Raw genomic sequence first — 14,302 nt, 5'->3', positions numbered from 1 at the left:
ATTGGATCCAAAATTGGCTTGGTGCTAGAAGATAAAAGGTGGAGGATTGCTTTAACAAGCTAGATGTGAATGTAGGAGAAACGATTAATAAGTTTGCAAATGACACAAAAATTAGTAGTGTTGTTAATTGACAGTAGGGTAGTCTTAGGCTACAGAATGATGTTAGTTAGCTGGTATATTGGGCAGAGCAATGACAGATGGAATTCATTCCTGTTAACTGTGAGGTGATGCACTTTGGAAGTCTAATAAATGTAGGGTATATAACATGAATGTTAAGACCCTTGGTGCAGGAGTCCAAAAATACCTGAAGACGACAGTACAGGTTGATAGGGTGGTGAAAAAGAAATGGTTGTCTTCATTAGCTGGCAAATTGGATCCAAAATTGGTTTGGTAATAGGAGATAAAGGGTGGAGGGTTGCTTTAACAAGCTAGATGTGAATGTAGGAGGTATGATTAATATAGAGATGGTTGCCTCCATTAGCTGGGGCATAAAGTACAAGAGCAAAATGGGTACAACTTCATAAAACATTGGTTAGGCCACAGCTGAAGTACTGTGTGCAATTCTGGTCCACACACTATAGGAAGGACATGACTGCACTGGAGAGGATACAGAAGAGATTCAGCAGGATGGTTCCTGGGATGGAAAGTTTATGAGGAGAGACTGGATAAGCTGCATCTGTTTTTCTTGGAGAAGAGGAGGATGAGGGGGGGGGGGGTCTGATAGAGATGTTAGTACGGCATAGATTTAAAGGTGAAGAGCAAGAGGTTTAGAGGGAACCTTAAGGAATTTCTTTCACCTCCATGTGATCGGAATCTGGAATCAACTGCCTGGAAAGGCGCTGGAGGCAGCTACTCTCACAACAATTAAGCAGCATCTGGACGAGCACTTGACCTACCAAAACACTGCATACATGGACCAAATGTCAGTAAATGGGATTAGTAAAGATAGGTACTGGATGGTCAGCGTGAATGTGGTAGGCTGAAGGGCCTGTCTCTGGGCTATAGGACTCTAAAGACAGCCCAAAAGCCTATACCCATCCGCAAGGCACAGTCAGAAGTGTGATGGAATGATCCACCTGTATCACTGCAGCTCCAACAACTCTCAAAAAGCTCAAGACCATCCTGGAGTCATACAGCACAGGGACAGGCCCTTCGGCCCAACCAGTCCATGCCAACCAAAATGCCCATCTTAGTTAGTCCCATTTGCCCGTGTTTGGCCCATATCTCTACCTAAACCTTTCCTATTCATGTACCTGTTTATACCAAGACACATTGGCAGTCAGATCCATTTGGTTTTATTTCATTCTAGTTTGATTGCTATTTCGTATCATACACCCACCTAAGTAGGGCTAATTTCTTACCTGCCGCCAAGCATTCCAGGTCCTCTGCAAGCAAAACTTGTACCGGTGCCTTACAGCTTGCATTTCTTTGTCTCGTCTAAAGCAAAGGTAGGGGGGAAATAAAAGGTCCAAGAATTAAAATTATACCAATCTTTGGTCTCCAGTGACATATTTATACACAAACTCATTTGAAACTTGCATGCAAAAAGATGTCACCAATGCATGCACACTTTCAAAGGTCAGGGCATGAACTGTAAGAGTTGGGATGTTATGGTGCAACTTTGCAAAACACTGGTTGGGCACCACTTGGGAGTATTAAATGCAGTTCTGGTCACTACACTACAGGAAGGATGTGGTTGTGCTGTGGAGAGTGCAGAGCAGATTCATCAGGATATTGCCCGAATTGGAGGACTTTAGTTATGGGGAGAGATCAAAGAGACTGGGCTTGTTTTCCCTAGAGAAGGCACCTATGGGGTGACCTGATAAAACATATAAGATTATGAAGGACATAGATAAAGAGTCAAAATTTTTTTCCCAATGGTAGGGGTATCAAAAACATAGTTATAAAGGTAAGAGGAAGGATTTTTAAGGGGGAATCCGACGGCCAAGTTTTTTTTTTAAAACAAAGTGGTTGATATCTGGAACACACTGCCAGAGGGGATGCTGGAATCAGATTACAATTACTGTGATTAAGAAGTATTCATACAGACATCTAAAAATGCAAAGCATAGAAGGATAGTCATAATGCAGGCAAATGAGATTAGTGCAGATGGGCTAAAAGGTCAGCATGGACAAGGGGTCCAAGGGGCCCATTTCTGTGCTGTACAACTCAATGACTATGAGTCAATCACAAGATTTATTTGCCATATTGGTACCAACACGGCAGAATGTTATAAATCAATTTTGTGAAAGTACTTCAAATACTTTCTATCAATACTACTTCTGGTGACAGACCAGTAGGACCAGAATCAGACTTGAACCCTTGAGCATATCAATCTAGTTCTAAAGAGTTGTGAGATTATAGAATTAAAGTTCCACAGCTATTGATAAAAACAGAGAGCAAAACATTGCTTATGAATATTTTGAAAGGTGGGGATAAAGGAAATGAGCAATAAGAGATAATGGAACAAGCAGACACAGGGCATTACAGTTCTTATGGAAATTGAATTTTGACACTGATCACTTAGGATCAGCAAACTGTTTCTTATACTTTTGTCATACAAAGTCTTCCCTGCAGATACAAGCCAAATTTCAAGGTATTTCATTTGTAATTATCCTGCTGGGTGAACAGTTCCAGTGGGCTGCCCTATTCTGATACTCACTTTGGCTTAGCTTTCATTTTTGTTTGTTAATACTCCTGTGAACACAGTCTTTAGGCATGTAGTATATTTGAGGCACTTTATATATCAGGTGTTGTTTTGCATGAAAATTGATGAATGTTTAACATGACCGTCGGGTCAAAGCGCAAAGCAGCAGTCCAGAGTGGCTTCTTTAGGAGTAAGAAGCAAAAGGGAGAATAGAAAGAAAAATTGCTCCTTCAATGTTAATGTGAACTACTGAGGTTCAACCCTTGGGTGCCATCATACAACAGTAAATTTGCAAAAGCTTAAGTTTTCTCAACATCTTTAAAATATTACTCATCTTGGGGTGTTGCGGGCTGCCCCCCAAATCACTATGCACAAAGGTATATTTCACCGTGTGTTTCGATGTACATGTGACTAATAAAGATATTGTATCTCTTATCTCTCTCCAATAGCCTTCTGGAACCTTGCACATGGTCACCTTTTGAGAACCCCAGAACAAAATGTCAGCAGGCAGTTTTACATTGAGGTCTTCTAGGCATTGGTTGATTACCTCATAAGTTTGCATGTTTTTCATCATCGGTTTACTGGATAATTACTTGAAGAGGGATCCTTTGCTAACAATCTCAATCCTACCGTCAGCCCAGCTAATTCAACAGATAAAAACATCCAAGTTATTTTGTGTTTCCATGTTGCACCACAAAGTTATTTACACACTCAACCATTAGATTCCAACCTTTTACTTGGTTCAACAATGGAAACATTCAATGAAGCCCAGTGATTCCATACCCTGCTTTCTGCTCTGCCGCAGTCTTTCTCCAAAAGTGAATAAACTTAAGCAGCAACTGACGCCTAAAAAAATCTTCAGCAGTGACCTCCTTCTCTCTCTCCTCCACGCAGACAGCAGTCTGCACACGCCAGCAACACCAGTAACGAAGTAACATGTGTCGATCAGAATGAATCACTGCCTGCGGAAATGGAAATTCGTCCATCAATTCTCTCCCATTGCAATCCTGCTTAATAGAACCCAATGAAGCAAAGCCAGTAGAAGAGCAGCAATACCTTCGTCACTGGAATAAGACACTGCTTCTTTACAAATCTATTTCTCAGCTTAAAAACTATTTCTGAACTGATCATTGTTGCCATTCATGGAAACATAACAGCCACTGGCACACAGGAAGATCCCAAAAAAGAGATCAGATACTGTTTTACTGTTGTTAGTTGTGGAGTAGATATTAGTCAGCACACAATTCCTTAAATAGCACATATGATTTTCAATCACTTCAGGAGGCCGTTTTAATGCCCCAAGGCAATATCCCTCAAGCAGCAACCTCTTGGAGCTACAATCAAACACGTGATAGTTTATGGTCTGCAGTAGGAATCCACAACCTTCTGATTCAGAGGCGAGTACCACCCACTAAGCTAAAGCTGACACATTAAGTAGTTATATATTTGCAATCTACAAGTTTAAATATGGCCAGCAAAATAAAAACTTCCTCAGGTTGAACCGACAACAGAACATTTCTACAAAACAGGATTGCTCAAATTTAGTTTATCAACAGTTATGATCAACCATGAGAAGAATACAAGTTATATTTACCAGTCTCTCTGCCAGTCGATTCTCACGATGATGATACATCGTGTTCCACCAAGTACAAAAAGCCAATCTCTGCACCATCTCCCTGTGAAGAAATTTGTTAATTGTTATAGTATATGATAACAGACAGTCACAGTTTATTTTTGTTATTCATTTTTCAGGATCTGCACATCAGTGACAATGCTAGCATTTATTGCCCATCTCTAACTGCTCGAGAAAGTGTTGGTGAGCTTCTGTCTTGAACCACTGTAGCCCTTCCGGTGAAAGAACTCCCACAGTGCTGTTGTTGGGATTTAGAAGGACCATGACAATTGCAAATCAGAAGCTGTGCAACTTGAAGGGAACTTGCAGGTGCTGTGGTGTTCCTGGGCACTTGCTGCTTCTGTCCTCATTGGTGACAGAGGTTGCAGCTTTCAATGTGCTGGCAGAGGACCACAGGCACATAAGTGCAGTGCATTCTGCAGGTGGTACACATAACAGCTATTGTGCATGCCAGTCCTGAAGAAAATGAATGTTGAGAATGGTGGATGGGGATGCTTTGACCTGGAACCAAGAACTGTCGGAGCTGACTCATCCATCATACTCCTGAGATGCCTTGCAGATAGTGAAAAGGCTTTCGGGTGTCAGGAGGCACTTGCTGCAGAATACCCAGCTTCTGACCTTTTCTTGCGGCCTCAGTATTTACGTGGCTGGTCCAGTTGTGTTTCTGCATAATGGTGACCCCCAGGATATTGATGGTGAGAGACTCAGCAATACCATTGATTGTCAAGGATAAGCAGTTTGACTTCTCTCGTTGGGGTTAATCATTGCCTGGCACATTTGTGGCACACACTACCTGTCTAGTCATGATTGTTGTCTAGGTCTTGTTGCATGTAGGCATGGACTTGCTCATTTGCTGCAAATGGAGTTGAATATTGTGCAATTATCAAACATCTCCACTTCTGATAACATGATGAAACGATGGTCATTGATGAAGCAGCTAAAGATGGTCAGGCCTAGGACAATGCCCCATGAAATTCCTGCAGTGATGTCCTGGATTTGTAATAATTGACCTTCAACAATCACAATCTTCTTGTGCAAGGTATGATTTCAACCACTGCAGCATTTAACCCATTATTCAATATGGAATCCATAATCCAGGGATCCTGGATTACTACACTTGGTCAATTGATATTAATCTCATCTCACCTCTGGAATTCAGCTCTTTGGAACATGTTTGGACCAAGGCTGTGATAAAGTCCGGAACTGAGAGGTCCTGGTAAACCCAGACTAGCATCAGTGAGCAGATTATTGGTAAGTACCACTTGATAGCATTGTCAATGACACCGTCATCATTTTGCTGATGACAGAGTAGTTTGATTGGATGATAACTAGACAGATTATGCCATTCTTTCTGTGAAGGGGATATACCCAAGCAATTTTCCCACACGATCAGTAGATGTCAATGTTGTAACTGTACTGGAACAGATTAGCCAAAGCTGCAACTAATTCTGGAATGCAGGTCTTCAGTGCCACAGCTGGGAGGTTGTCTGGTCACATTGCCTTTGCTGTATCAAGTGCTCTCAAATATTTTTCAATATCACATGAAGTGAATGGAAATGGCTGAAGACCAGCTTCTACGATAGTGGTGATCACAGGGGGAAGCTGAGATGTGGAAAGCAAATATCCCATTTGGCTGAACCTGGTTGTGAACGTTTCATCCTTGCCCTTGCAGCACTCACATGCTGGGCTCCACATCGTTAAGGATGCGGATGTTCTTAGAGCTCCCCCTTCCCATTATCTGTTTAACTGCCTGCCACTACTCAAGTATTTGTTGGAGGATTGTACAGCTGCAATCAGATTCATTGGCTGCGAGATCACTTACTTCTATCCAGTGCATGAGGGAGTGGAAAGGGCAAAGATGCAACAAAGAAAAAAGCCATTCTTTGTACCTAGTGTTCGGACAGTACCTGTGAAATACCCCTGCAGTCTCTTTCATTTGGTGCAGACGTTTCTTCTCACTCACAAACAATCTCCACCTTTTCAGATAAAGAGGTAACAGCACCCTACTGTAGTGAGCCATAGCCTTTTTTTCTTGAACCTGAAGCAGTAAACAACAATTACATTAAACAAAGAAGTCACAAGCAATCAGTAACATTACCTACTCAACCCCTCCATCTCCACTTGGGTATCACCGGCTTCAAAACAAGTTTATAGAACATAGAACAGTACAGCGCAGTACGGGCCCTTCGGCCCACGACGTTGTGCCGATCCAAATAAACCTACTCCACGATCAGTCTAACTCTTCCCTCCTACACAGCCCATAAACTTCCATTTTTCTTACATCCATGTTCCTATCTAAGAGTCTTGAAAATGTTCCTATTGTTTCAGCCTCTACCACCACCCCCGGCACTGCGTTCCAGGCACCCACCACTCTGTGTAAAAAAAAAACTACCTCTGACATCTCCCCTAAACTTTCCTCCATTCGCCTTAAATGGATGTCCTCTGGTATTGGCTATTGCCACCCTGGGAAAAAGGTGTTGGCTGTCCACCCTATCTATGCTTCATAATCTTATACACCTCTATCAAGTCACAACAGAAAACTACAGAACACAAATGAAATTTCACAATGATGACATTCCACCAGGGTTTGAACGAAGCATGTGAAGGGAACCTCCATTCTCCATTAAGATAGCATCTGGAAATCTTTGCAGTGCATCCAGTTATAGATGAAGACCACTGCACAGAAATGCCCAGAATAGAGTTCTAACTGGAAGCTGAACTCCGAGAAACTGCAAGGGCAGCAAGGTACAAACATAAATGGAGACAATATTGAAGGAGCTGTTGGTGACAAAAAGGAGCAGATGTCTAATAAAGGCAAGCACCAAAACAGTCTATAAAAGGCTCAAGGAAAACATGAGCTATCAAAAAAAGTTGCATTTCAAACTAAAAAATGAAAAGCAGTCACATTAGAACATAAAAATTAGAGCAGGAACAGGCAATCCAGCCCAGAGAGTGTGCTCTGCTATTCATCAAAATCATGGCTTATTTTCAATGTCAGCTTCACTTCCTTAACTCCCTTAATATCCGGAAATCTGCTGATCACCGTTTTGAATGAACTTAATGACTGAGCCTCAACAGCCCTCTTGGGTTGAGAATTCCAAAGGTTCAATGCCTTCTGAATGAAAAAAAAACTTGTCCTCATCTCAGTCCTAAATGGTCTTCCCCTTGAGACTGTGATCCTTAGACGGGGAAACACCCTTCCTGCATTCATCCTGTCATGCCCTGCAGGAATATTTTAAATTTCACCAAGATCACTCCTCATTCTTCTAAATTAGAGTGAATTTAGTGAGCCCAGTCTACTCAATCTCACCTTGTATAACAAACATGTCACAAGATCACAAGACAAGGGAGCAGTAGGCGGCCATTCGGCCCATCAAGTCTGCTCCAAAGAAAAGGGAAAAAAGAAAAAGAAATGAGAAATTGGGGTGGGGGGGGGGGCAAAAAACAAAACACACTATTCTAACCCCAATTTCCGGCCTTATCCCCATATACCTTGATACCCCGACTATTTAGACATCTATCTATCTCTTCCTTAAACGCCTCCAACGATCTGGCCTCCACTGCTGTACGTGGCAAGGAATTCCACAAATTCACCACCCTCTGGCTAAAGAAATTTCTCCTCATCTGTTTTAAACCTGTACTCTCTAATACTAAGATTGTGCCCTCTGGTCCTGGACTCACCCACCAAGGGAAACAGCCTAGCCACATCTACTCTGTCCAGTCCTTTCAACATTTTAAATATCTCTATGAGGTCCCCTCTCATTCTTCTGTACTCCAGTGAGTACAGTCCAAGAGCCGACAAATGCTCATCATACGCAAGCCCTTTCATTCCAGGAATCATCCTCGTAAATCTCCTCTGAACCCTCTCCAACATCAGCACATCCTTCCTAAAATATGGGGCCCAAAACTGTGCGCAGTATTCCAAACGAGGCCACACTAGTGCCCCATCAACACTTCCTTACTTTTATACACTATACCTCTCGAAATGAATGCCAACATAGCATTCGCTTTCTTTACCACCGATCCGACCTGGTGGTTAACCTTTAAGGTATCCTGCACGAGTACCCCCAAGTCCCTTTGTACTTCTGTACTTTGAATTTTCTCTCCTTCTAGATAAGAATCTGCCCGTTTATTTCTGTGTACAACGGCACATTTCTCAACATTGAATCTCATCTGGCATTTCCTTGCCCATTCTCCTAAACTATCTAGGTCTCTCTGCAACCTTCCTGTCTCCTCAATACTCTCTGCTCCTCCACCTATCTCGGTGTCATCCGCAAACTTAGCCACAAAGCCATTTACTCCATCATCCCAGTATGAACAAGAACAAAATCAACTGAATGTTTTCGGTACTATGTCCCTTGCTTTTCATAATTTATATAAGTGATTTGGACAATTGTTGGGGCCATAATTAAGATGCTCACCAACGATACCAAAACTGACCATGGGATTGACTGTGTGTAAACTAGGTGGAGATAAGAGTGCCAAATGGAATTCAGTCTGAACAAGCATAAGATAAAGCATTTGGGAAGGAAAAACACAGCGAGAGAATTCAAAGTAAATGATAGATTACTAAAAAGTGTAGTGGAACAAAGGGATTTTGGAGAGCATTTTCACAAATCCACAAAGATAGCAGGCTAAGTAGATAATGGGATTGTTCTAAATGGCATCATAGATTTGATGGGCTGAATGAACTCGTTTGCCGTTTTAAAAAAAATAAGAATATGAGAATAAAATTATAAGAGTGACCTACTTCCCTTAGCGGAGGTTCCAAAGACTCAAGGTAATGTGGGGTTGAAAAAAGTTATATCACTGATGAGTTGTGGAAGTCACTGCCTAAAAAGACAGAAGCCCTCACCATACATAATAAGAGCAGACAATTGAAAAGCTACATCCTGCAGGACTAAGGACTAAGAACCAGAAAGTGGAATTAACTAAGTCAATAAATATAGGACCCTACTCAGTAGGGTGAAATACTGGACCTCCTCTTATGGAACAAGGTAGGGCAAGTAACGAAAGTGGCAGTTAAGGAACACTTTGGCTCGAGTGACCATAATTCCATTAGTGATGGAAAGGGATAGGACAGGTCCACAGGTTAGGGTCCCTAAACGAGCAGAGCTAATTTTGGGGGAATTAGGCAGGATCTAGCAGAGGCTGATTGGGTGAGCCTGTTTGAAGGGAAAGAAACAAATAGCAAGGAGGAGGCTTTTCAGAATGTGATAGAAGCGTCCAGGGGCAGCATATTCCTGTTAGGGTGAAGGGTAAACCTGGCAAGTTTAGGGAACCTTGGCTGATGAGGGATGTTGAAGCTCTGGTCAAGAAGGAGGAGGAAGCATACACTGGGGTTAGGAGGGTGGGGATGAGTGAATCCCTTGACGACTACAAAGAGATTAAGAATACTCTTAGGAGGGAAATCAGGAGGGCAAAGAGGAGGTGTGAGATGGATCTGGCAGGCAAGGTTAAGAAAAATCCCAAGAGGTTCTATAGCTATATAAAGAGTAAAAGGGTGGCTAGGGAGAGGGCAAGTCCCCTCAGAGATCGGCAGGGCCACCTATGTCTTGAGCTGCAGGAGATGGGTGGGATTTTTAACAAGCATTTTGCCTCTGTGTTTACTGAGAAGATCACGGTTGCTCAGCAGAGAAGGGAAATTAGTGGAGATGTTTTGGAGGAAATTCATATTACCAGGGAAGAGGTATTTGCAGTCTCACAGCACATTAAGGTGGATAAATCCCCAGGGCCTGACAGAGTGTATCCTTGGTCTTTGTGAGAGGCTAGATAAGAAATTGCAGAGGCCCTTGCAGAGATATTTGCTTCATTGTTAGTCACTGGTGAAGTTCCTGAAGACTGGAAGGTGACTAATGTTGTTCCGTTGTTTAACAAGAGTAGCAAGGACAAGCGAGGGAACGACAGGCCAGTTAGCCTGACATCAGTAATGGGGAAGTTACTGAAGGGAATTCTAAGGGACAGGATCTACCAGCATTTGGATAGACAGATTGTGATGAGAGGAATCAGCATGGGTCTGTGTGTGAAAAGTCGTGCTTGACGAGCTTTTTAACATTTTTTTTTGAAGAGGTAACCAAAAAGGTAGATGAGGGTAGGGCACTGGATGTTGTCTATTTGGACTTTAGCAAGGCCTTTGATGAGGTCCCACATGGTAGGCTGGTCTGGAAGGTTAGGTCCCATGGAATCCAGGGAGAGCCAGTCAGGTGGATTCAAAATTGGCTCAGAGTTAGGAAGCGGGGGGGGGGGGGGGGGGGGGGGGGGTTGTTGAACATTGTTTCTCAGAATGGAGGCTGGTGACTAGTGGTGTGCCGCAGGGCTCTGTATTGGGACCCTTGTTATCCGTTACTTATATAAATGATTTGGATGCAAATGCGCAAGGCTTGATTAGCAAGTTTGTAGAGTGCTGTTGATAGTGAAGAAAGTTATCATAGATTACAGGGGGACCTTGAAAGTGGGCCGAGGAGTGGCAAATGAATTTCAATCCTGATAAGTGTGAGGTGATGCATTTTGGAAAGTCAAACCAGCATAGGACTTACACTATGGATGGCAGGGCACAGAGGGACCTAGGAGTACAAGTGCATAGTTCGTTGAAAGTGGCGTCACAGGGTGGTGAAAAAGGTATTTAGCACACTGGCCTTCATCAGTCAGGGCATTGCATATAGGAGTTGGGACATTATGTTGCAGTTGTACAAGTCATTGGTGAGGCCACACTCGGAGTACTGTGCACAGTTTTGGTCACCCTGTTATAGGAAAGGCGTGGTTAAACTGGAAAGAGTGCAGAAAAGATTTACGAGGATGTTGCCAGGACTAGAGGGCCTGAGTTACAGGGACAGGTTGGCCAGGCTAGGTCTTTATTCCTTGCAACGTAGGAGAATGAGGGGCAACCCTACAGAAGTGTTTAAAATTATGAGAGGCATAGATAAGGTGGGCAGTAACAGTCTTTTTCCCCAGGATCAGGGAGCCCAAAACTAGGGGGCATAGGTTTAGGGTGAGAGGAAAGATTTAAAAGAGGCCCAAGGGGCAACTTTTTCATGTGGGGTGGGGGGGAGGGGAAGTATATGGAACAACTTGCCAGAGGAAGTGGTTGAGGCAGGTACAATTGTATCATTTAAAAAACACTTGGACAGGCAGACACAGGGGCAGGGCTTAGAAGGATATGGGCAAAACACAGGAAATTGGAATCACCTGGTGGGCACCATGGTCAGCATGAACTCGTTGGGCCAAAGAGCCTGTATCTGTGCTGTATTGCTCTGATTCTATAAGGTGTCCACTGTTGGGAGGTTTGTATAAAATAGACCAAATGGTCTCTTTTTATGTCATAAATTTGTGTGATTCAGTGGTTCACATTTAGAAAGATGGACATGTGAAAAAAAATCATACAAGTTCCTTGGCTTATAACTATAGTTGGAAAGCAAAGTAATAAAATTAAACCTTCATAAATTGTTGTCTAGAACTCCAACAGAGTATTCTATCTAATTTTGAGCATCACATTGCAAAAAAGATATCATGGCCCAAGAGAGGGTGCAAAGGATATTTACCAAACTGTACCAGGGATGAAGTAACTGCAAGGAGGATTTAGAAATGCTGGGATTATTCTCCTTGGAGCAAAGGAGCTTTTAATCAAATAGGTAGGGAGAAAGCAATACCAGCAGCAGGAGGGCAGGTACCACAAGAGATAAATTTAAGTTAATTCATGGGAATTCAAAGAAGATGAGTTTTTTTTTGTACACAAGCAGTCTCTGAAATGTACACGATAGCCTAATTAAAGCAAATTCCAAAATAATTTTCAAAGAAGTGGATACATCCTTAGAAAGCAAATTTCTGTTGGACTACAAAAGTAGAGTAAGGCTGTTAGACTCATTGATTAACATCCTAAGCTGGGGTGGGCATAATAGATCAAGTGACTTCTTGCTGTGCAAAATTAAAGATGCAAAGGAAATCAGTCATCTGCTCCTGCTAAGCATGCTCCGCTTAACATGCATCAAATATCAAATTATATTGAAAACATATCTACTTACTTTACTTACTTATTTGTGTTTGAATAATTCAACACTATTTTCTTTCAACATCTTCCTCAGGAAGATGTTCCATAAATGTCAAGCCCCTTTCCAGAACCCCAAGACGTAATCCAGGGTAACATTTTGGTGTAACACCAAACGAGTGTGGAATCACAAGACATAGCACCTTTTTGGAAAAGTCTATTCAGGTTAACTTAAAAAGATCCCATGGATGCATGAATAGCAGAGAAGGTCTCCTACCTGACTAACATGCACTCCCCAAATAATAAAAACACATTGACCCCTTCACTATTCATGAAACTATTGATATAGTGGCTCTCAGGCTGGCTTATGTGACTACAGCAGGCAAATTTCAAGAATAACAAATGGAATATGAAGTGTTTTGGGATAACTGGAATTGGTTTATTATTGTCACTTGTACCGAGGTACAGTGAAAAACTTGTCTTGCATACCGTTCATACAGATCAATTAATTCCACAGTGCATTGAGGTAGTACAAGGTGAAACAATACAGAATGCAGAGTAAAGGTGTCACAGCTACAGAGAAAGTAGTCCAGGTAGACAATGAGGTGCAAGGTCATAACGGAGGTAGATTATGAGGTCAAGAGTCCATTTTATCGTACTAGAGAACCATCCAATAGTCTAATAACAGCGGGATAGAAGCTGAAGGATAGGAATTCAGTTTTTTTCTTCTGTTCAACTACTGATGCAAAATTTCATGGCAAAATATTCTGCATCTCTGCACATGCTCAAAATGAACAAAGCTCTCTCAATTATTAAGGCTAAAAATAATCTGATCAAAGACCAGGCTGCAGCTTTGAAGTAAAATCTGCGGATGCTACTAAAAGACCACAAAAGACAATTTGCTTATGTTATGAATGTACATTGTTAGTTTTGCTCTGAACCATTAGAAATTTTAACTGAATGAATGATACAAAATTTATTAACAAAACATTAAGTGATTTGATTGATCCATCAACGATGAATGTTGTAATAAAATAAAAGTCAATGTTGACACGAAAGTATCAGCAAAAATTGTGTAGAAAGTAAAAAGTCTGATGGGTAGAAAGTACCTTGTGCAAAATTTTAATTAATCTTTTTGCCGAAATAAGATATATGTTCATTCTGTATCTAGCTGAAGCAAATTCATAGAGCAGAGTAAATAAATTGAGTGTAACAATGCCTTTCCATAGAAGATTAATATCACAGAAATACATGCCCAAAGCAGTGTAAAGCGAGCAGATTGTAATTTTTCTGTGTATCACTTTTCTGGGAAAGCAGTAACTTCAGCTATCTTGCAAAGCTTGTAGAAAGTATAGTCTCCCCAGACATTTTTTTTTGTATTACCCATTATTAAACAAAAGTGAAACAGTGGTGCGCCATTCAAGTCATGAGATCAGCAACTTAATCAGGCAATTAGAAACCTCAGGAGCAATTTTATACATCAGCATGCAACTATGAATCAAGAAACACTTTAACAGCATAATTCTCTTGGGACTCGTTCACAAGCTGAAAATTAATTACTTTTCACAACAGTTCCTTGTTACTTTCCAAGTTGTCAAATTGCACTCCTGAACAGCAACACAGCTGTGCATTGAAATGGTCAATTCCAAATACTTGTTACCTCTAGACTTGATTACTCCAATACATTTCCTACCTGGCCTCCCTCATCCTGTTCTCCATAAACCCAAGGTCATCCTCAACTCTATTATTCTTGAACAAACTCACACTTAGTGCTATTCATCCCTCACGACCTTCACTAGCTCTTGGCTGAGCAACACTTTGATTTCAAAATTCTTGTCCCTCATGGTCTTGCCCCTCCTGATCTCAGTAATCACCCCAAGTCCTAAAGACCCCAAAGAAAGCTATACTCCAATTCCAGTCTCCTGATCAGCCCTGAAAGTAATTGCAACATTATTGACTTTGCCTTCAGCTGTTAGGACCCCAAGCTTTAGAATTCCTTCCAAATCCTCAGTTTCTAATTGAAAACAAAAACTACCAATAC

At 41.7% G+C, this 14,302-nt stretch overlaps 1 protein-coding gene across 2 annotated transcripts in view; it reads right to left on the bottom strand.

The window, feature by feature from the left end:
• Positions 1 to 14,302, bottom strand: part of LOC127579282 (protein SFI1 homolog) — a 120,401-nt gene that overhangs the window by 88,203 nt on the left and 17,896 nt on the right. For both annotated transcript variants that reach the window (XM_052031965.1, XM_052031967.1), the window contains 4 exons: positions 6,188 to 6,318; positions 4,242 to 4,323; positions 3,431 to 3,609; positions 1,362 to 1,437 (listed from right to left, as the gene is read on the bottom strand). In XM_052031965.1, coding sequence (XP_051887925.1) covers positions 1,362 to 1,437; positions 3,431 to 3,609; positions 4,242 to 4,323; positions 6,188 to 6,318 — 468 coding nt within the window. The remainder of the gene's footprint in view (positions 1 to 1,361; positions 1,438 to 3,430; positions 3,610 to 4,241; positions 4,324 to 6,187; positions 6,319 to 14,302) is intronic.

Source organism: Pristis pectinata, chromosome 17, assembly GCF_009764475.1.
Source record: "Pristis pectinata isolate sPriPec2 chromosome 17, sPriPec2.1.pri, whole genome shotgun sequence".
Taxonomy (NCBI): Eukaryota; Metazoa; Chordata; class Chondrichthyes; order Rhinopristiformes; family Pristidae; genus Pristis; species Pristis pectinata.
The sequence above is the reverse complement of the archived record's forward strand: the minus strand, read 5'-3'. Positions and strand labels throughout refer to the sequence as shown.